Source organism: Papio anubis, chromosome 16 (genome assembly GCF_008728515.1).
Source record: "Papio anubis isolate 15944 chromosome 16, Panubis1.0, whole genome shotgun sequence".
In the NCBI taxonomy this organism is placed as follows: domain Eukaryota; kingdom Metazoa; phylum Chordata; class Mammalia; order Primates; family Cercopithecidae; genus Papio; species Papio anubis.
The window spans coordinates 62,983,493-63,007,772 of record NC_044991.1 but is presented as its reverse complement, the minus strand read 5'-3'; the positions used below and the strand labels follow the sequence as shown (position 1 = coordinate 63,007,772).

Genomic DNA, 24,280 nt, shown 5'->3' with positions numbered 1-24,280 from the left:
GGCTCACTGCAACCTCTGCCTGCTGGGTTCAAGCGATTCTCCTGCCTCAGCCTCCCGAGTAGCTGGGATTACAGGCACCCTCCACTACACCCAGCTAATTTTTCATGTTTTTAGTAGAAGCGGGGTTTCACCATGTTGGCCAGGCTGGTCTCAAACTCCTGATCTTGTGATTCACCCGACTCCGCCTTCGCCTCCGCCTCCCAAAGTGCTGGGATTACAGGTGTGAGCCACCGCGCCTGGCCAGAATGATCACTTAACAAAAGATCAGACAGCTTAACAAAAGATCAGAAGATCTACTATGTGCCAGGCAGTGTTCTAGAAGTTAGGGATACAGTGCTGTAAAATTGGTCAGGAGTTTGAGACCAGCCTGGCCAATGTGGCAAAACCCCATATCTACTAAAAATACAAAAATTAGCCATGGTGGGCACCTGTACTCCCAGCTACTAGGGAGGCTGAGGCGTGAAAATCGCTTGAACCCGAGAGGTGGAGGTTGCAGTGAGCAGAGATTGCACCACTACACTCCAGCCTGGGCAACAGAGCAAGACTCTGTCTCAAAAAACAAACAGACAAACAAACAAAAAAATTGGGATTCTTCAAGAGCCCCAGGTGTCATTGAGATCTCACGGTTACAACTATAGGCCTAAATAAGAACTGGTCCCCAGCTGCTACTGAACATCAAAGATTGAAACACAAAACAGCCCAATGGCTGACCTTGCGTACTATAGAACTTCCCAGATTTCTTACTCACAGAAGATCCATCCTCTTCATGCAAGCCCTCTTTCCTCAGCTGTATTTTCTCTAAAGGGCGTAAATAAGGACTGTCCCAGCAGAACCACTCATCATAACGATGGTTCCAGCGCTTGAAATGGATGAGTACTTTTCCTTCCTCGTAGTCAATGTCTTCTATGTGAGCTGGATACCTGAGTCAGAAAAAAAAAAAAAAAATTGGCATTCCTTTAATACCTACCCCAAATATCCAAATATCCATAATGGTATATTTCCAAACCTCTTCCCAAAGGAGAAGGTTACCAGGCCTACCGTTTAGAGACTCTGTGTAATTGGGTCAAATCACAAATTAGGGAAGGTAATAGACCTGAGATCCAAATCCCAACCTGCATATTCCTTATTTTATGAACTATTTTATTTTATTTTATTTTTGAGACAGAGTCTCGCTCTGTCACCCTGGCTGGAATGCAGTGGTGTGCTCTTGGCTCACTGCAACCTCCTGGGTTCAAGTGACTCTCCCTGCCTCAGCCTTCCGGGTAGCGGGGATCACAGGCGCCTGCCACCATGCCCGGCTAATTTTTGTATTTTTAGTAGAGATGGGGTTTCGCCATGTTGACCAGGCTGGTCTCAAACTCCTGGCCTTAGGTGATCTGCCCGCCTCAGCCTCCCAAAATGCTGAGATTACAAAGGTGAACCACCATGCCCAGCCAGTTTATAAACTATTAAATTAAACTTTCAGAGCCTGAGTTCCCTCATGTAAAGTGGAAGAAGCACACTGGGTTGTAGTGTGGATTAAACAAGATGACATACACAAAAGACACGAGCATACAAGAGGCAAGAAGAAAACATTTAACAACTAGATTAGATTTTACGTGTGCCAATAAATCAGAATGACCATGCAACCCAGACTGTATCAGACAGTCTCAATTTTAAGCATTTTGTAAGCAATATAATGGAATACTATGCAGGGGTTTTTTTGTTTGTTTGAGACAGGGTCTCGCTCTGTCGCTAGGCTGGAGTACAGTGGCGCGATCTCTGCTCACTGCAACCTCCACCTCCCTGGTTCAAGAGATTCTCCTGCCTCAGCTTCCCAAGTAGCTGGGATTACAGGCACCCGCCACCACGCCCGGCTAATTTTTGTATTTTTAGTAGACGGGGTTTCACCATGTTGGCCAGGATGGTCTCGATCTCTTGACCTCATGATCTGCCTGCCTCAGCCTCCCAAAGCGCTAGCATTACAGGCATGAGCCACCGTGCCTGGCCTTATACTATGCAGTTATTAAAAAGAACAAGATGATTTTTATCTGTCAAGATATGGAAAGCTCTTCTAAGATATACAGTTATATGATGCAGAACACTGTATATGTTAAGCTATTGCTTTGTTTTATTGATAGATTGATTGACTGATTGATTGAGACAGGGTCTCACTCTGTCACCCAGGCTGAAGTGCAGTGGCGTGATCTCGGCTCACTACAACCTCCCTCTCCCCAGCTCAAGTGTCCATCCAGCCTTAGCCTCCCAAGTACTTGAAACTACAGGCGCACACCACCATACAAGGCTAATTTTTGTATTTATTATAGAGACAGAGTTCTGTTATGTTGCCCAGGCTGGTCTCAAACTCCTGGGCTCAAGCTATCTGCCCACTTCAGCCTCCCCAAATGCTGGAATTACAGGCATGAGTCACCACACCTGACTTATTTTTTTAAAGAAGAGAAAGAAGGATATGTATTCACATATGCTTATATATGCAAAAAGTATTTGGAAGGATGCCCAAGAAACAACAAAGGTTACTTGTGGAAAAGTGTGGCCAGTTCAGTAGATGGTTTCTTTCAACCTCCATTTAACCTTCTTTCTAGACTGAGAGTTGGGAAAATCAACAACTACATTTCCCTGACTTCCTTACAATTGGTGGCCAAGGTCATAAAAACCCTTGGGTTAGTGGCCAGGTCCAGCACAAGGCCTGTCAAGCTTCCACATACATGTAAATCATTAGGGTATCCTGTTGAAATGAAAATTCTGATTCAGTATGCCAAGCTGGGGCCTAAGAGCTCTCACAAGCTCCCAGATGTTGCTGCTGCTGCTGCTGTTGCTGCTCTGCAATAGTCAGAGCCTAATGTCTAATCATCAGCTTCATGCATGTCAGGCAGCAGTGGTGCAGATGGCAGTGCCGGTAGTGACTTCCTGACCTCCAGATCACAGCTACAATTGTGGGCCTTTCAAGATGATACCCTAAGGGCAGCCTCCCTGAGTCCCACTCTTCCAGCCTTTCCAGCAATGTAGTACCCAATTCCCTACGTTAAATCCTTTTGTGGTTAAAATACTCAGGCTGGTTTCTTTTTCCAGCATTTATTCCTGACACAAGAGAGATATCTGGATAAGAGGCAGGGAGGGGCAAAAATAGGAGGGAGACTTTTTGCAGTATACCTTATACTTTTTTATTTCAACTATATAAAGGTACTGCTCATTCCAAAAAATAAAATGGTTAAAAATAAATAAAAATATTGTATGGAGTTTTTCTCTGAAAACACTTATATTAATCAAATAGCTATTTGAGACTGACAAAGTTTACATTCTATCCGTATTTTCTCCCTGCAACCTGGTTTGTACCATTTCCTTCCTTTCTTATATCCAGCACCTAGTACAGTGCTGTCCTAATAAACACATGCTACCTAAATGAACAGGCTTGCTTTCTTGTGTCTGTATACTGTGTACTTTTCAACCCTACACTAGCACCCTCTAAGGCAGTTTGCTTGGCGTTATTAACGTATCGCAGTACTTTGCACATACTAGGTACTCAATAAATGTTTAGCAAATGAATTCAACTCTTCTTATTCTTCCCAAAGGTCATGTATTCTGTCAGTTTTTTAATTCCAACATTCTCAGACTTTAGCAACCTATTCCAATTTCACTCCTCAAGTTCAGGCCCCCATCACTTCATGTGTATATTCCTCACAGAGGACTGGAAGAGTATGTTTTCCATAATTCCTAATTCCTACTATGCATACCTTTAATGCTCAAAAATATGAACAAAAGACATAAACAGCCCTGAAACTAGTCTTCCTACTCCAATCCAACTGACAGCTGCTATAAACACAAGACATCTTGACAGCAGACTGGCTAATTGTCTGATCTGACAAATGAAATAGTACAACTGTAGGAGACAAGAGAGGATTCCCTAAATCCGCTTCTCTCTGCAAAATGGGGAGAAGGATATCAATATGGCAATTATGTATCTCTTACCCTCTCATTCATTCAGCCTACCTGAAGCTAGTAAACCTCTCTAGAACAACACAATCTGTCCTAACACATTCCTATTCAAACCACTTTTTTTTTTTTTTTTTTTTTTGAGATGGAGTCTCGCTCTGTCGCCCAGGCTGGAGTGCAGTGGCCGGATCTCAGCTCACTGCAAGCTCCGCCTCCTGGGTTCATGCCATTCTCCTGCCTCAGCCTCCCAAGTAGCTGGGACCACAGGCGCCCGACACCATGCCCGGCTAATTTTTTTGTATTTTTAGTAAAGACGGGGTTTCATCGTGTTAGCCAGGATGGTCTCAATCTCCTGATCTCGTGATCCGCCCGCCTCGGCCTCCCAAAGTGCTGGGATTACAGGCATAAGCCACTGCACCTGGCCTTAAACCACTTTCTTTAATGGTTTACTATCTCTAGCAACAGTTTTCTCACACAGGGTCCTTGGACTAAGGCAGGAAATTTTCTTTACACGGAAATCATTTTTTTTTTTTTTGAGACAGGGCCTTGCTCTGTTGCCCAGGCTGGAGTACAGTGGTGCCACCATGGCATACTACAGCTTTGAACTCCTTACCTCAAGTGATCCTCCAGCTCAGCCACCAGAGTTGCTGGGACTGCAGGCTCATACCACCATGCCCAGCTAATTTTTTGTCATTTTTTTTTGTAGAGGTAGAGTCTCACTATGTTGCCCAGGCTGGTCTTAAACACCTGGGCTCAAGTATCCTCCTGCCTCAGCCTCTCAAATTGCTGGGATTACAAGCATGAGCCACCACACCCCGCTTGAAATTGCATTCTTTCTTTTACTATTTAAATATACCTTTTAAGTTAAAAAGATAACAACTGTTTGTTTTTAATACCCTTCCTAATATTACACAGCCTTCAAAAAGAATAAGGCAGCTCTATATATTGATTTTAATTTTTTTAATGTATTGATTTTTAAAGATCTCTAAGAAATGTAGGGGTAAACTCAAGCTGTCAAACAGTATTTGAATGCACTACCATTTATGTGGGGGAAGGGAGAGAGCCAATACAGTCATATCTGTTTTTAAATGCGTGGGCTATCTCGGGAAGGAGGATCAAGTAACCCGGTTTGCCTCCTGGAAGGGGAACTTAATAGTTTTAAGCAACTAGAGAGGATGTATGAGACTCATTTCATTTGCTGTATATCCTTTTGGACATTTTAAATGCTGTACCATGAACATATATTAACTATTAAAAGTACATAATTACATACTTATTTTAAACGTACTTATTTGGCAAAATTAAAAGTTGGCAACCTCAGGGCAAATCTTAAATTATTTTGGATATGCACTGGTCGGAAGTCAGGATTCATAGAATCAAGTGTGAACTCCTAGGCCACCAACTCCACTTGCTCTGAAGGGTCTTTTTGTCCTTGGCTAATATAAAGAAAGCTTCTCCGTCATTCAAAAAAACTTTACTGGGCACACGTATCCCACTCTCTGCAGACCTAAACAAACCCCTCCAAGAGGCTCAATAGTAGCCAAGGGGCAAAATTTTCCAAAGATTAAGTGGTCCTCCCCACTACCCTAAAGTATGACAAAGATGCAAGTCATTTATGCTGGTGGGGACTCAATTACATTTCAGAGAAGAGGGAGGCTACAAAAACCATCTTAGAGATCAACCTGGTAAGACTTAGTAGATCACAACTCTGCCTGGGGACAGCTTAGCTTCATCAGTCAACAGGAATTTACTAAGTGCTTTTGATCTGACCAGTCAATTCTAGGTCTTGGAAGGGATTATACAAACATGTGTTCTGGCCCCTGCCCTTGAGGAGAACTAGACACATAAATGGATTAGGCTTTAAAACTATTAGGTTGAACCACATTTAATTGCTGATAATCAACTGCTTTTTACCTACCAAAATAGCAATTTTATCTGGTTCAATCTAAATATTTGGACAACCATAAAGCAGGCTGAAGATGATGAGACAGGGTTAACAAAAGAGATATGAATGGAATTTGTACAGACAGAAAAAGGAAGAGAGAATTTCTAGCTTCCATGTGTAACTAAGAGCCATTGATGAGACTCTAGTTTCCAAACTAACATTGCAGCTGGGAGTTACATTTCCAATCAATGGGAATATTAGCCAGAAAGGGGCAGATAATCAAACTAATAACAAAAATTAGCTCTTAGGAGGGGACAGGGATTAGGAATAGCTAAGAGATTTTTGCTTTAGTGTGAATTTTTTTTAAATTTAGTTAAATATTACTTTATAAGCAAAAATTAAGTACTTTTTGGGGGTTTGGGTTTTGTTTTTTGTTTGTTTGTTTTTGTTTTTTGTTTTGTTTTTGAGACAAGGCCTTACTCTGTCACCCAGGATGGAGTACAATGGTGCAATCTCCACTCACTGCAGCCTCGACCTACCAGGCTCAGGTGATCCACCTCAGCCTCCTGCGTAACTGGGACTACAGGCTCACACCACCATGCTTGGCTAAGTTACTTTTTTGGTATTTTTTGTAGAGACGGGGTTTTGCCATGTTGCTCAGGCTGGTCTCGAATTCTTGGCCTCAAGTGATCGCTGGCCTTGGCCTCTGAAAGTGCTAGGATTACAGGTGTGAGCCACTGCACCCAGCCAAAAATAAATACTTTTAAATTAAAAGTTTAAAAAACTTTTTTAAAGATATCAATCGATATCTTCATGAACATTATGTTTATGTACCGCTATGGCATACCCATAAAATGGCATATTATATAGCCATAAGAAAGAATGAAGACACACTCTATGAACTGATATGGAAAGATTTCTATGACACATTAAGTTTTTCAAAAACAAGTTACAGAATAGTGCGTATCTTATGACATCTTTTGTGTTATAGAAGAGGAAAATAAGAATATTGGCTGGACATGGTGGCTCATGTCTATAATCCCAGCATTTTGGGAGGCCAAGATGAGAGGATCACTTTGAAGCCAGGAGTTTGAGACCAGCCTGAGCAACACAGCAAGACCTCCTCTCTAAAAAAAAAAAAAGTTTAAAAAAAATTCGCTAGGAGTAGGGGTGTGTGCCAGCTACTCGGAAGGCTCAGGTGGGAGGATCACTTGAGCCCAAGAGTTCAAAGCTGCAGTGAGCTATAATTGTGCCACTGCACTCTACCCTGGGGACAGAGTGAGACCCCATCTAAAAAACAGATAATAATAATACATTTTTAGAATTTTCAGCCTTTGTCAAGAAGATTATAAAACTTTTCTCTTTTATCTTTTTTTTTTTTGAGATGAAGTCTCATGCTGTCGCCCAGGCTGGAGTGCAGTGGTGTGATCTCGGCTCACTGCAACCTCTGCCTCCCAGGTTCCAGTGATTCTCCCACCTCAGCCTCCCGAGTAGCTGGGACTACAGGTGCATGCCACCAAACCTGGCTAATTTTTTGTATTTTTAGTAGAGATAGGTTTCATCATGTTAGCCAGGCTGGTCTCAAACTCCTGACCTCAAGTGATCTACCTGCCTTGGCTTCTCAAAGTGCTGGGATTATAGGTGTGAGCCACTGCACCCAGCCTCTTCTATTCTGTAAATATAATGAACTGATAGATTTCTTAAAATTAAGTTATCATTACTCTGCTAGAATAAATCATATTTGGTTTCATGCACATTCATTTAATAAGTCTCTACTTGGTGTTTCAGGATTTTATTGACAAGAATTATACCTCTTTTATAAATGAGATCTGTCCAAGTTTCCTTGTATTATGCCCTTCCTGCCCAGTTTATTAGGCTATGATAACCTCACAGACAAACTAGAATGCTTTATTTCATTTTCTATGAAACCACCTACTCTGAGGGCCTCCTTAGAAGGTAGTTCTTTATCTACCTTTCCCAACCCTTCTATGGTCACTAGTCTGATTAAGTTTCCTACCTCTTCTTTTTTTTTGAGACGGCATCTTGCTCTGTCACCCAGGCTGGAGTGCAGTGGCATGATCTCGGTTCACTGCAACCTCCGCCTCCTGGGTTCAAGTGATTATCCTGCCTCAGCCTCCCGAGTAGCTGGGATTACAGGCGCCCGCCACCATGCCCTGCTAATTTTTATATTTTTAATAGAGACGGGGTTTCAGCATGTTGGCCAGGATGATCTCCATCTCTTTACCTCGTGATCCACCCCCCTTAGCCTCCCAAAGTGCTGGGATTACAGGCATGAGCCATCGTACCCAGCCTCCTACCTCTTCTTGAGTCAATTTCAGTCCATTTTTCCTACACTGATAAGAGAGTTTGAAATGATAATCAGGTACAACTTAAATGTTCAAAAATCAATAGTTTTCCTTGGAAGAAAGAGTTCAAGAGTCAACAAAAATGTTTCAAACTCAAGTCACAAACAAGATTTTTAAATGGCTAATACAAACACAAGGCTGCTAAGCACTTTACAGGGCAGGAACTATGCCCTATGAACTTCACTATTCAACAAACACTCCTGAGTTTGTATTATGAGACAAACAAACTGCTAGGTCCTGGAGACACAGAATAGATGACCAATCATCAGAGCCCCCAGGGTGGCAAGAGCCCAAAGAGAAATTTGTTAAGCCCATGGGATTTCCCATTCCTCTCCACAAGCAAAAAGATCAGGAACACTCTGGATCTCAGGAAGAAAGGAGAGGGAAAAAAGCATAGCTGGCCGGGCGCAGTGGCTCATACCTGTAATCCCAGCACTTTGGGAGGCCGAGGCGGGCAGATCACCCAAGGTTGGAAGTTCGAGACCAGCCTGACCAACATGGAGAAACCCCCATCTCTACTAAAAATACAAAATTAGCTGGGTGTGGTGGCACATGCCTGCAATCCCAGCTACTTGAGAGGCTGAGGCAGGAAAATCACTTTACCCGAGAGGTGGAGGTTGTGGTGAGCTGAGATCACACCATTGCACTCCAGCCTAGGCAACAAGAGCGAAACTCCATCTCAAAAAACCAAAAACCAAAAAACAAACAAACAAAAAAAAGAAGCATAGCTCTAGAATGAACCAGCCTGCCTATATCCCATAACCAGGACTAGAGGAAAGAGAGGCATTATCTCTCCTCCATGTCCAGACCAGGCTGGACAGTCTGGGTTTCTGCTGCTCTTCACTGCCCCCTTCTAAAGCACTTGAATAAACCCTCCCCTCTTTTTATTTTTATTTTATGCTTTTTTTTTTTTTTTTTTTTAAGACAGAGTCTCACTCTGTCACCCAGGCTGGAGTGCAGTGGTGCGATCTCGGCTCACTGCAACCTCTGCCTCCCGGGTTCAAGCAAGTCTCCTGCCTCAGCCTCCTGAGTAGTTGGGATTACAGGTGTGTGCCACCACGCCTGGCCAATTTTTGTATTTTTAGTAGAGACGGGGTTTCACCATGTTGGCCAGGCTGGTCTTGAACTCCTGACTTCGTGATCTGCCCGCCTCAGCCTTGCAAGTGCTGGGATTACAGGCGTGAGTCACTGAACCGGGACTATTTTTTATTTTTTTTAACTCTTCATTCTAGAGCCCACGATAAACTTTTTCATCAGAGTCCCATTTTTTCTAACTAGAGGGTTGGGAAAGGTTTCAGAGAAGACTTAGCCTTTGGATCAAACCTTCAGAGATTGAGTCTGAATCTGCAGGGTATCCTGCATATATTAGACATTCAATAAAGGTTCACCAGATGTACTTTTTAAAAAGATTTGGAGCCACAAAACAGCAATAGGAATATATAAACAAACCAAGATGAATCATCAAAATAAACCAATGATATCCATGTTGTAGATGTCAGGAGGACAAACATACCCCAGCATGAGAACTGTTAATTTGGAGGGGATATATGCACATGGTGGTCACCATGACAAAATTAGTCACAAAACTGTTTTCCAAAGGCCAAAAAGTATCAAAACCTCTTATCTAAAATTCAACTTGGAAAGGACAGATAAGCAAAACTTCATAATAAACAAGATTACCATAATGAGCTTAATTTAAGCAAGTCGTATAACTAGTCACTAAGCCAACCAAGAAGCCACAGAAGACCAGTATAGCCAATGTCAAATGGAAAAGGACAAAGAGAATGAACAGAAATCAGCAGAACAAAAATTCATTAAACGATAATTCCACAAACATTTTCTGAGTACCTTCTCTGGGCCAGGAAGTATACTAGGGTTTAGAAATACAGAACCAAATTTTTTTTTTTTTTTTTTTTTTTTTTGAGACGGAGTCTCACTCTGTCACCCAGGCTGGAGTACAGTGGTGCAATCTCAGCTCACCACAACCTCCACCTCCCGGGTTCAAGTGTTTCTCCTGCCTCAGCCTCCCAAGTAGCTGGGACTACAGGTGCCCACCACCACGCCTAGCTAACATTTTTTGTATTTTTAGTAGAGACAGGGTTTCACTATATTGACCAGGCTGGTCTCGAACTCCTGACCTCATGATCCACCCGCCTTGGCCTCCCAAAGTGCTGAGATTACAGGCATGAGCCACCACGTCTGGCCAGAACCAAATCTATTAAGATGTGTGATCACAGCAACTGGCAGAGGATGACAGGCCCTATGTTACAAGACATAGTAGACTTTCTTTTTTTTTTTTTTTTTGAGACGGAGTCTTGCTCTGTCGCCCGGGCTGGAGTGCAGTGGCCGGATCTCAGCTCACTGCAAGCTCCGCCTCCCGGGTTTACGCCATTCTCCTGCCTCAGCCTCCCGAGTAGCTGGGACTACAGGCACCCGCCACTTCGCCCGGCTAGTTTTTTTGTATTTTTTGTAGAGACGGGGTTTCACCGGGTTAGCCAGGATGATCTTGATCTCCTGACCTTGTGATCCGCCCGTCTCGGCCTCCCAAAGTGCTGAGATTACAGGCTTGAGCCACTGCGCCCGGCCACAGTAGACTTTCAATTCCTCAGACACACCACACACCTTCCCATACCAAGTATACTCCCTTTACCTGAAACAACAACCCATGCCCACTCTTCCCAGGGAACATCCTTATCCTCCTATAGCCTCAGAATCTCTGACTACCCTACCTCAAGTAGCTCCCATTTCCTTCCAGTCTGTGTCAGTTTCCTACATGTTTCCTTCATAGCATTTACCCCAATCCGTTATTACTTCATTTGTTTGTGTTTATGGCCTGCTTCCCCAAGAGACAACAGGCACTGCTAGAGGCATCTGTCTCTTAATCACTACAGTATCGTCTGGGGGAATAAAAGTATGTAAGTATGTCTATAGGTACAAATAATTGTAATAAAGTATACCAGGTGCAACAACAGACGACTCCTTAAGGTAGAGTAAGATACAGAGGAGCAAAAGGGGAGAGGGAGAGGAAGAGGACCAAGCGAGAGGAGGGCCCAAGACAACCCTGGGGAAAAGGAGACACTTGATCTCCATTCTGAAAGATGAGTAGGCATTTTCCAGCTGATCAAGGAGGCAGTGAAGCTGGGGAGAGTTTCTGGGAGAGGATGTAATAGGAGTAAACCAGCACAGTACAGAGGAAAGAAAGCACAAAAGAGGACAAGGAAATTCAAGGGGATGGAGGAAACAACTCCGTTTGAGGGGCCATGGAGGATCTTATGGATGGACTGCTGAGTCCTAAATGAATGTTTGCCAAGAGCAGTCCACGCGTGGCAACCAATACACCAACTGCGTGTTGGTGAACATAGAGCTGCTGGTCCACAAGGTCTCCATGAGGAATGAAGAATATTATATTGTGCTTTTCAGTAATCTGGACCCTCTTTATCAAAGCTTCCCAGCTGAGGTGCCACAAATGGGTTACCAGTGGGCAATGACATGAAGAATGTTGAGATGCCAGATAACCACCATATAATCAAGAACTACTAGAAAATTTTAGTGTGTGAGGCTGGATGCAGTGGCCCATTCTTGTAATCCCAGTGCTTTCCGAGACCAAGGCAGGAGGCCAGGAGTTCAAGACCAGCCTGGGCAATAGAGGAAGACCCTGTCTCTATAAAAAAAATTTTTTTAATTAGCCAGGCCTGTAGTCTTAGCTATTTAAGAGGCTGAAGTTGGGGAATCACTTGAGCCCAGGAGTGCGAGGCTACAGTGAGCTATGATCACAATACCACTGCACTCCAGCCTGGGCAAGAAAGTGAGACCTTATTTTTAAAAAAATTTAATCAGCCCAGTACAATAGCTTATGCCTATAATCCCAGCACTTTGGGTGGCTGAAGGAGGAGGATCCCCTGAGCCCAGGAGTTTGAGATCAGCATGGGAAACATAGGGAGACCCCATCTCTCTGGACAAAAAAAGAATTTTTACTTAGCCAGACGTGGTGATGCACGCCTATAGTCCCAGCTACTCAAGAGGCTGAGGTGAGAGGATCACCGGAGCCCAGAAGGTTGAGGCTGTGGTGAGCCATGATCACACTACTGAACTCCACCCTGGGTGATACAGTGAGACCCAAAATAAATAAATGGGAAGGAAGGAAGGGAGGGAGGGAGGGAATAACTTTAGTGTGTATATTTGTAACTAACCTGGCATTATAAAATCACTCCCAAATAGTAGCTGGAACAACTTTACATGTCTGCAAATTTGGCACTCATTCCTTCAAAAGGTAGGTTATAATTGTTTTATCCTTGAATATGGCCTCATTTCTAACAAGCAGAATGTGGCAAAAGTGATAGTGTGGGACTTCCAAAGCTGGGTTATAAAGAGCACTGCAGCAGGACGGGGGAGAGAGAATATCAGGAAGAAGAGTTAATGGGTGCTGGGCTTAATACCTAGGTGATGGGATGATCTGTGCAGCAAACTACCATGGCACACATTTACCTATGTAACAAACCTGCAAATCTCACACATGTACCCCAGAACTTAAAATAAAGTGGAAGGCAAAAAAAAAAAAAAAAACAAAAAAAGCAATCTTCTGAATTAATAAAGTGATGGATTATCTAACTACAAAGTTGATGTGAAAAAGAAAAAAAGCACTGCAGCCATTCCACTTCTGGGTATATATCCAAAAACACTGAACACAAGAACTCAAACAGATGTCTGTACTCCAGAATTCACATAGCATTATTCACAATAGTCAAAAGACATCCCAATAGTCAAAAAGCCACTCAAGTGTCTAACATATGAATAGATAAAATGTGGTATATCCATACAATGGAATAGTATTCACCCTTAAAAAGGAATAAAACTCTAATACATGCTACAACACAGATGAACCTTGAGCACTTATGCTAAGTGAAATAAGCCATTTGAAGGACAAATGCTGCATGATTCCATTCATATGAGCTATCTAGAGTAGCCAGATTAATGAAAGCAGAATAGAGGTTACCAGGAGCTAAGGCGAAAAGGGAGGGGGCAGTTGTTGATTAATAGATACAGGGTTTCAGTGTGGAGAGATGAAAAAATTGGGCCAGGCACGGTGGCTCACACCTGTAATCCCAGCATTCTGGGAGGCTGAGGCAGGTGGACTGCCTGAATTCGGGAGTTCGAGACCAGCCTGGGCAACACAGTGAAACTCCGTCTTTATTAAAACACAAAAAGTAGGCCGGGTGCGGTGGCTCAAGCCTGTAATCCCAGCACTTTGGGAGGCCGAGACGGGCGGATCACGAGGTCAGGAAATCGAGACCATCCTGGCTAACACGGGGAAACCCCGTCTCTACTAAAAAATACAAAAAACTAGCCAGGCGAGGTGGCGGGCACCTGTAGTCCCAGCTACTTGGGAGGCTGAGGCAGAAGAATTGCTTGAACCCAGGAGGCGGAGGTTGCAGTGAGCTGAGATCACGCCACTGTACTCCAGCCTAGGAGACAGAGCGAGACTCCGTCTCAAAAAAAAAAAAAGAAAAAGAAAAAATCTTGGGCTGGGCATAGTGGCTCATACCTGTAATCCCAATACTTTGAGAGATGCCAAGGGAGGAAGACTGCTTGAGGTCAGGAGAGACAGGGTTTCACCATGTTACCCAGGCTAGTCTCAAACTCCTGGGCTCATGCAATATGCCTGCCTCAGCCTCCCAAAGTGCTGGGATTACAGGCCTGAGCCACGGCGCATGGCTAAGGCCAGGAGTCTGAGACCAACATAACATAGTGAGACTCTCTCACTATGAAAAATTTTAGGTTGGGCTCAGTGGCTCATGCCTGTAATCCCAGCACTTTGGGAGGCTGAGGCCGGCAGATCACCTGAGGTCAGAAGTTTGAGACCAGCCATGGCCAACACGGTGAATCATCATCTCTACTAAAAATACAAAAATTAGCTTGGCGTGGTGGCACAAGCCTATAATCCCAGCTACTCAGGAGGCTGAGGCAACTTTGCCGGGAGGCAGAAGTTGCAGTGAGCCGAGATCACACCACTGCACTCCAGCCTGGCAACAGAGTGAGACCTGTCACCAAAAAAAGAAAGAAAGAAAAAAAGAAAGAAAGAAAATGTTTTGGAGAAGGATGGTGGTAATGGTTGCACAACAGTGTGAATGTATTTAATGCTACAGAACTGTACTGTACACCTAAAAATTATTAAAATACTAAATCTTATGTTATATGTATTTTACCACAAGCATATATACACAAAGCACTGCTGCTTCTGCCTCACACACTCTCAGATTCCCTGTTCTAGGGTAAGTCAAGTGCTACATCGTGAGAACATTCTAGATGTCTATGGAGAGGTTCACATGACAAGGAACTGAAGCCACCTGTCAGGAACCAGCATCAACTTGCCAGCCCCGTGAGTGAGCCCCCTTGGATGCAGCCTTTATGAGACCCTGGGCCAGAAGCCCCCCTGACCCCCCATTACACCGCTCCTGAATTTCTGGCCCACAGACATCTAGAGAATAATAAATGTTTATTGTTTTAGGCCACCAACTAAATGTTGAGAAAATGTGTTACACAGCACTAAGTAGCAAACAAAGTAGCATTTTGCTACACTGCTTTGGTGTCTAGAAATGGAGTCTATCAATAGTTTATAGGGGCCGGGCGCGGTGGCTCATGCCTGTAATCCCAGCACTTTGGGAGGCCGAGGCGGGCGGATCACAAGGTCAGGAGATCGAGACCACAGTGAAACCCCGTCTCTACTAAAAATACAAAAAATTAGCCGGGCGCGGTGGTGGGCGCCTGTAGTCCCAGCTACTCAGGAGGCTGAGGCAGGAGAATGGCGTGAACCCGGGAGGCGGAGCTTGCAGTGAGCTGAGATCCGGCCACTGCACTCCAGCCTGGGCGACAGCGCGAACCCCCTCCTCAAAAAAAAAAAAAAAAAAAAAAAAAAATAGTTTATAGGTTAGAGGTGCCAGTCCTCATGATTTCAGGTTTAAGAAACACTGCTCTAAGCTACAAGATAAGCCAATATGTCCTAGGGCTCCACCAAGGGAAGGAGAGGGCTGTAAGACAGTAAAGCACTGCCACTGGTGGCATGACCCCATGTGCATGGCCAGAAGCAGAGAACAGTGCAGGTCTAATTCAGGGAAACAGTGTTGACATGCCTGCACTATATGCCCTTAAGCCCCAGGAAGGCTTGCCGCTCAGAGTCTTGCTGAATCTATGTAAAATTAAGCTGCCTTATACTACACACCGTGCAGGTGTTTAAACTAGAGCAGCCAGACAGTGCTTGGCAGGAATCTGTTTTGTTCCCCGCTACATATCAGAAATACTAACTAAAGAAACATCATGGGGCAGGGGAGAAAAAAACAGAAAGGATGACAATTTCCTTCTGAATTCCCACTACAACTCATCAGCGTTCATCCACATAGCTATTAATAATTAATGAGGCTGGGTACAGTGGCTCACACCTGTAATCCCAGCACTTTGAGAGGCTGAGGCGGGCAGATCACCTGAAGCCTGGAGTTTGAGACCAGCCTGACAAACATGGAGAAACCCCGTCTCTACTAAAAATACAAAATTAGCCCGGCATGGTGGCGCACGCGTGTAATCCCAGCTACTCAGGAAGCTGAGGCAGGAGAATTGCTTAAACCTAGGAGGTGGAGGTTGCGGTGGGCCGAGATCATGCCATTGCACTCCAGCCTGGGCAACAAGAGCGAAACTCTGTCTCAGAAATAAATAAATAAATAAATAAATAAATAAATAAATAAATAAAACTAATGAATGCAGCTTACTCTAGGTTTTGTAAACTATCTTTATCTAAGGTATCTCACTTGATCATGCCATGAAGACTTAAGGAGTCATTATTATTACTGCCCCCTTTTTACGTTTGTGGAAATGGAGCCTCAAAGAGAGTGACTAGGAAGAGGCACAGTCAAGATCAATATCTACATCTAACTCTAAATCCAGTGAAGAACCTTCTGCTCTTTTTTCTGAGACGGAGTCTAGCTCTGTCGCCCAGGATGGAGTGCAGTGGCATGATCTCGGCTCACCACAAGCTCCACCTCCTAGGTTCACGCCATTCTCCTGCCTCAGCCTCCCAAGTAGCTGGACTACAGGTGCCCACCACCACGCCTGGCTAACTTTTTGTAATTTTAGTAGAGACAGGGTTTCACCGTGTTAGCCAGGATGGTCTCGATCTCCTGACCTCATGAACTGCCTGCCTCAGCCTCCCAAAGTGCTGGGATTACAGGCGCGAGCCACTGCGCCCGACTACGAGCCTTCTGCTCTTAACTGGACTCCACATGTAAACATTCCTGTAGTGACCACATCCACATGGGTGTCTTTTGTCTTAGCCACCTAATAGTCTCCCTAACTGGTGGCTAGCCCAGAATTTGACTAAACTTTCCCCCAGAGGTTGAGCATTCAGACTGCTTCCAGATTCTTTGCTATATAAACAGTGTGTCTGCAGACATAAAGCATCCATTTTACTTCAAGAATCAGAAAATTACCCAGACACGGTGGCACATGCCTGTAATCCCAGCTACTTGGGAGGCTGAGGCAGGAGAATCGCTTGAACCCAGGAGGCAGAGGTTGCGGTGAGCCAAAATCGTACCATTGCACTCCCGCCTGGGCGACAAGAACGAAACTCTGTCTCAAAAAAAAAAGAATCAGAGCTTGCCTCTATTCCTGGCTCAGGGCACACACCAGAAGCAAAATACTTCTATGCACAAAAGTAACATTTTTAAGCCATCACCAGCCTTTGCTGGAGAGGAGATGGGGATGGAAGATATATTTAGTAAAAAACAAAAGGCTGACTATTAAACTGCAGAAAAACTGCTGTTTTGAATGCCTTAACTCTTTCCCTACCCCTTCACTACTTCCATTAATCAACATCTGATAAAAGAAAGGTCTTAAATGCATCTTTCCTCTGTATCTCAATCATTTCTCACCAGCAACAACTGAATAGTCAGTATATACAAATGACCCCTAAACCCCCTCTATCAGAACCCAGCAGAATGCCTGACACAGAGCCACTCAGCAAATATCTTATGACAGAATGAACACTGCCACTTTTCTGTTACTAAGAAGGATCAAAACATGTCTCTCCCCTGCTTAAATTCTCACTCATTAGTTCAATCTCCCACCACTCCTGTTATCTCTCTGGATTCTCAGAACACACCAAGTTCTTTCAAGCCCTAAATATTTTGCTGATGTTATTCCTTCTGCCTTCTTCCCCTGCCACTCTCTTCCTGGAAATCTTCTCATTCTTTAATTTCACTTCCTTGCATATGCCCTCAAATTACTGGCAACTCTCTTCCTCATCATAACTGCCACCCAACCCTGGTTATTTCAGACTCCACATTCTCCATTTCTGTACCCAGACAGCTAAATGTGGCTAGAGAAAACACTCAACATGCTGATGGGTCTCACTTAAAATGCATGTCTAGGCCAGGTGCAGTGGCTCACGCCTGTAGTCCCAGCACTTTGGGAGGCTGAGGCAGGCGGATCACCTGCGGTCAAGAGTTTGAGACCAGCCTGGCCAACATGGCAAAACCCCGTCTCTACTAAAAATACAAAAATTAGTCAAGTGTGGTGGCGGGCACCTGTAATCCCAGCTACTTAGGAGGCTGAGACAGGAGAATCACTTGAACCCAGGAGGTGGAGGATGCAGTGAGCCGAGATCGCGCCACTGTCATCCAGGCTGGGGGACAAGAGCAAAAGTTTGTCTCAAACATACATACATACATACATAAAATGCATATCTGCAAACAGGAATTAAATAGTAATTATCTTTGGGGGTAGGAGAGGGACAAAAAAGTTTCTTGAGCACCCATAATGGTCCATATTCTTGATTTGGGTGGTGGTTACAGAAGTGTATACATGTGTAAAAGTTCATCAAGCTACACACTTAAGATTTATACACTTGGCCGGGCGCGGTGGCTCACGCCTGTAATCCCAGTATTTTGGGAGTCCCAGGCGGGCGGATCACGAGGTCAGGAGATCAAGACCATCCTGGCTAACACAGTGAAATCCCGTCTCTACTAAAAATACAAGAAGAAATTAGCCGGGCGTGGTGGCGGGCGTCTGTGGTTCCAGCTACTTGGGAAGCTGAGGCAGGAGAATGGCGTTAACCCAGGAGGTGGAGCTTGCAGTGAGCCGAGATCGGGCCACTGCACTCCAGCCTGGGCGACAGAGCGAGACTCCATCTCAAAAAAAAAAAAAAAAAAAAAAGATTTATACACTCTACTATAAATTAAAACTCAACAAAAAATATTTTTAAAATAAAAGTATAAGAACTGGGTGCTATAGTGCATGCCTATAGTCCCAACTACACAGGAGGCTGAGGCAAGAGAGCTCCTTGAGCCAAAGAATTGAAGGCTATAGTGTGCTTTCATTGCACTCGTAAATAGCCACTGTTCTCCAGCCTGGGCAACAAAGCAAGATCCCCTCTCTAAAAATAATTAACCTAATTGTAGAGTAGCAATTTTGCACTCTTCTTAATTCAATGTTCTACACTTGTAAGAAGCTAGGAAAATTAATTTCAAAAAAGTTTTTAGCCAGGCATGGCAGCTTACATCTGTAACCCTAATGCTTTGGGAGGCTGAGGCAGGATAACTTGAGACCAGGAGTTTGAGGCCTCTCATTAGCTACTGAGTACAACGGAGTCTGAGGAGGGTGTGCAAACTCCTAAGTATTTCATACCTTATCTTCTTTCCTCAAACCTAAGCCCTTCCCATCCTGATCTCAGTATCAGCTTATAATTTTACTTCTTATTGAATGTAAAAAATAGCTGGGCACAGTGGTATGCACCTGCAGTCCCAACTACCCAGGAGGCCTGAAGCAGGACAATCACTTGAGCCCAGGAGTTTGAGTCCAGTCTGGGCAAATACCAAGACTCCCATCTCTTCAAAATACAAACAAACAGGATTCCCATTACTGGTTGGAGTGTAAAATGGTGCAGCTACTATGAAAAACAATTTAGCAGTTCCTCAAAAGCTTAAACAGAATTACCATATGATCCAACAATTCTATCTTAGGTATATACACATATGATGTAAAATCATATGTCTACAAAAAAGCTTATACACTAATGTGTACTCATAATACCCAAAAAAGAGGAAACATTGTAAATACCCATCAACTGATGAATGGAAAAACAAAATATGGTATATTCATATAATGGAATTATTCATCCACAAAAAGGAATAAAGTACTGATACGTTCTACGACATAGATGAATCTTGAAAATAGCATCCTAAGTGAAAGAAGCTAGTCACCTACTGTATGACTCTATATCTATGAAATGTCCAGAACAGGCATATACAGAGAGGGAAAGTAAATTCGTGTTTGCCTAGGGCTGGGAAGGGTAGGGAGGAAATAGGGTCTGACTGCTAATGTATATGAGGTTTCTTTTTGGGATAATGAGAATTCTGGAATTAGATAGTGGTGACAATGGTACAACTTTGTAAATACACTGAAAACCATTGAATTATTGAATTGTATGCTTTGAAATGGTAATTTTTTTTTTTTTTTTTTTTTTTTTTGAGACAGAGTCTCACTCTGTCACCAGGTTGGAGTGCAATGGCGCGATCTGGGCTCACTGCAACCTCTGCCTCCTGGGTTCAAGCGATTCTCCTGCCTCAGCCTCCCAAGTAGCTGGGACTACAGGCAAGTGCCACCATGCTCGGCTAATTGTTGTATTTTTAGTAGAGATGGGGTTTCACCATGTTGGCCAGGATGATCTTGATCTCTTGACCTCGTGATCTGACTGCCTCAGCCTCCCAAAGTGCTGCGATTACAGGCATGAGCCACCGCACCCATCCTAAAAGGGTGAATTTTATAATATGTAAACCATATTTCAATTTCAATTTTTTAAAACAATTAATTTTTTTTTTTTTTTTTTTTTGAGACGGAGTCTCGCTCTGTCGCCCAGGCTGGAGTGCAGTGGCCGGATCTCAGCTCACTGCAAGCTCCGCCTCCCGGGTTCACGCCATTCTCCTGCCTCAGCCTCCCGAGTAGCTGGGACTACAGGCGCCCGCCACCTCGCCCCGCTAGTTTTTTGTATTTTTTTTAGTAGAGACGGGGTTTCAGCGGGTTAGCCAGGATGGTCTCGATCTCCTGACCTCGTGGTCCGCCTGTCTCAGCCTCCCAAAGTGCTGGGATTACAGGCTTGAGCCACCGCACCCGGCCTAAAACAATTAATTTTAAAAAAGGAGGCAAAAAAAAAGAATCCCACCAAGTGCTGGCAACAATGCAGAGCAACTGGAATTCTCATACATTGCTGGTGGAAATGCACAATGGTACAGCAACTCTGAAAAAGTTTGGCAGTTTTTCACGTGGTTAAACATACACTTATATGACCTAGCAATCCAACTCACTGGTATTTATCCAAGAGAAATGATAACTTATATTCTCACAAAAACCTATATACAAATGTTTATTCATATTAACCCAAAACTGGAAACAATCTTTGAACACGTAAACAGATAAGCTGTGGTATATCCATCCAATGGAATACTTACTACTTGGTTCTAAAAGCAACCTTGCATGAGCAAGTATTTTGCTCACACAAACATACAGGTGAGTTTCAAATGCATTATGCTAAGTTTAAGAAGCCAAATCCAAAAGGCTATGTACTGAATAATTCCATTATAACACAGTATGGAAAAGGCAAAACTGTATAGACAAAGGACAGATCAGTGGGTGACAGGAGCTGGAGGTGCCAGGAGAGGCTAATTACAAAGGGACATGAGAAAATTCTGTGGGTAACAGAAGTGCTTTATATTGTTTCTTTTCTTTCTTCCCCCTTCCTTTTTTTTTTTTTTTTTTTTTTGAGACAGGGTCTCGCTCTATCACACAGGCTGGAGTTGGAGTGCAGTGGTGCAATCACAGCTTGCTGCAGCCTTAACCTCCTGGACTCAAGCAATCTTCCTCCCACCCCAGTCTCCTGAGTACCTAAAACTATAGACACACACCACCACACCCAGCTATTATTATTTTTTTATTATGTTTTTTTTTTTTTTTTTTTTTTTTTTGAGAGACGAAGTCCCATTATGTTGCCTAGGCTTGCCTTAAACTCCTGGGCTCAAGCAATCCTCCCATCTTGGCCTTCCAAGGTGCTGGGATTATAGGCATGAGCCACCATTCCTGGCCTATATCTGGATTGTGTTGGGGCTTGCGTGAACTGTTGAATTTGGCAAAACTCAACTGTATTCTGAAAACAGCGAATTTTACTATGGGTTGAGCATCTCAAATCCACACATCTAAAATCCAAAACTTTTTGAGCATCAAGTTGTCTTTTTATGAATTTTGTACTTTTCTTGTACTTTTGTACCTTTTATGGATTTTGACAAATGTATAACGTACACATACGGATTTTGACAAATGTATAACGTACACATATATGTTATACATTTGTCAAAATCCATAAACAATACAACACCAGCAGCAGACCCTAATGTAAACTATGGTCTTTGGATGGTACTGAGGTGTCAATATAGGTTCATCAACTGTAACAAACGGACCACTCTGGTGCAGGATGTTGAAAGTGGGGGAGGCTGGAGGGAGAACATAGGAATATGGGAATTCGGTCCATTCTTTTTTTTAGAAGCAGGGTCTTGCTCTGTCACCCACGTTGGAATGCAGTGGCATAATCATGGCTCACGGAAGCCTCAAACTCCTGGGCTCATGCAATCCTCCAACTCCTGGGCTCATGCAATCCTCCCACCTCAGCTTCGCAAGTAGCTAGGACTACAGGTGCAAGCCACCCCCCACCCCAGTTAATTTGTTTTATTTTTTGTAGAGACAGGGTCTTGCAATGTTGTCCAGGCTGGTCTCAAACTCCTGGGCTCAAGCAATCCTCCTACCTCAGCCTCCCAAAGTGCTGGGATTACAGGCATAAACCACTGTGCTCAGTAAGAACTCTGTACTTTCTGCTCAATTTTACTGTGAACCTAAAAGTACTCTAAAATATAGTCTATTTTTTAAATTCCATTTACTTATTACCAACTCCCAAATTCTTTTACTTTTTTTTTTTTGAAACAGGGTCTTGGCCGGGCGCGGTGGCTCAAGCCTGTAATCCCAGCACTTTGGGAGGCCGAGATGGGCGGATCACGAGGTCAGGAGATCGAGACCATCCTGGCGAACACGGTGAAACCCCGTCTCTACTAAAAATACAAAAAAACTAGCCAGGCGAGGTGGCAGGCGCCTGTAGTCCCAGCTACTCGGGAGGCTGAGGCAGGAGAATGGCGTGAACCCGGGAGGCGGAGCTTGCAGTGAGCTGAGATCCGGCCACTGTACTCCAGCCTGGGCAGCAGAGCAAGACTCCGTCTCAAAAAAAAAAAAAAAAAAGAAACAGGGTCTTGCTGTTGCCCTGGCTGGAGTATAGCAGCACAATCATAGCTCACTGCAGGCTTGACCTCCCTAGCTCAAGAGATCCTCAGCCTCCCCGGTAGCTGGGATCACAAGTTCACACCACCATGCCCAGCTAGGTTTCTTGGGTTTTTTGTGTGTATATGTGTTGTGAGACAGTCTTACTATGTTGCCCAGGCTAGTCTTGATCTCAGGATTCAAGCGATCCCCCGTTTTGGCCTCCCAAAGTCCTGGGATTACAGGCGTGAGCCACCGCACTCAGCACAACTCCCAGATGTCTATCTCTAAGCTAGGGCTCACACTTGAACATTTGACTCAGTTATTCAACTATCCATTCAACATCTCCACTTAGTCATCTCAAAGGAATCTCATATATTTAACATGCCCAAAACCAAACTGTTTATCTTCTCCCTAGAACCTGGCTCTACTGAAGTCTACCCCATTTCAAAATGTGGTAATTCCATCTACTGGTACCGAGAGAAAAAGCCGTTGGAGTCATCCTTGACTCTTCTCTATCTCTTACAATGTCGTCAGCAAATCTGTCAGCTGTACCTTCAAAAATTATCCAGACTCTGATCACTTCTCATCAACTCCCCCACTGTTTTTTAGTTCAAACAACTATCATATTTCATATGGACTAATACAAAAGATCCTTGCTCTTCTTGTTTCTGCTCATGGTTGCATATACTACACACAATAACCACAGCAACTTTTTTTTTTTTTTGAGACAGGGTCTGGCTCTGTCACCTGGGTTGGAGGGCAGTGGCACCATCCCAGCTCACTGCAAACTCTGCCCCCCAGGTTCAAGTGATTCTCCCACCTCAACCTCCCAAGTAGCTGGGATCACAGGTGCACACCACCATGCCTGGCTATTTTTTTGTATTTTTGGTAGAGACGGCATTTTGCTATGTTGCCCAGGCTCACAGCCACCTTTTTTTTTTTTTTTTTTGAGATGGAGTTTCACTCTTGTTGCCTAGACTGGAATGCAGTGGCACAATCTCAGCTCACTGTATCCCCCGCCTCCACCTCCCGGTTTCAAGCAATTCTCCTGCCTCAGTCTCCCAAGTACCTGGGATTACAGGTGCCAACACACCAGGCTAATTTTTTGTATTTTTAGTACATGTTGGCCAGGCTGGTCTCAAACTCCTGGCCTCAAGTGATCCACCCACCTTGGCCTCCCAAACTGCTGGGATTACAGGCGTGAGCCACTGCACCCGGCCCACAGCCACTTTTATTTTTTTTTTTTTTTTTTTTTGAGACGGAGTCTGGCCCTGTCACCCAGGCTGGAGTGCAGTGGCCGGATCTCAGCTCACTGCAAGCTCTGTCTCCCAGGTTCACACCATTCTCCTGCCTCAGCCTCCTGAGTAGCTGGGACTACAGGCGCCCGCCACCTCGCCCGGCTAGTTTTTTGTATTTTTTTTAGTAGAGATGGGGTTTCACCATGTTAGCCAGGATGGTCTCGATCTCCTGACCTCGTGATCCGCCTGTCTCGGCCTCCCAAAGTGCTGGGATTACAGGCTTAAGCCACCGCGCCCAGCTATGCTGCAGTTTTTTAAAAGCCTCCTAAATTTCAGGCTGAAAACAACAAAAGTTTAGGTCTGTCTCATGCTACATGGCTTTTTTTTTTTTTTGAGACGGAGTCTCGCTCTGTCACCCAGGCTGGAGTGCAGTGGCCAGATCTCAGCTCACTGCAAGCTCCGCCTCCCGGGTTTACGCCATTCTCCTGCCTCAGCCTCCTGAGTAGCTGGGACTACAGGCGCCC

At 44.2% G+C, this 24,280-nt stretch overlaps 1 protein-coding gene across 3 annotated transcripts in view; it reads right to left on the bottom strand.

Moving 5' to 3' along the window:
* Positions 1 to 24,280, bottom strand: part of PHF20 (PHD finger protein 20) — a 191,270-nt gene that overhangs the window by 115,174 nt on the left and 51,816 nt on the right. For all 3 annotated transcript variants that reach the window (XM_031656713.1, XM_031656714.1, XM_031656715.1), the window contains exon 3: positions 749 to 920. In XM_031656713.1, coding sequence (XP_031512573.1) covers positions 749 to 920 — 172 coding nt within the window. The remainder of the gene's footprint in view (positions 1 to 748; positions 921 to 24,280) is intronic.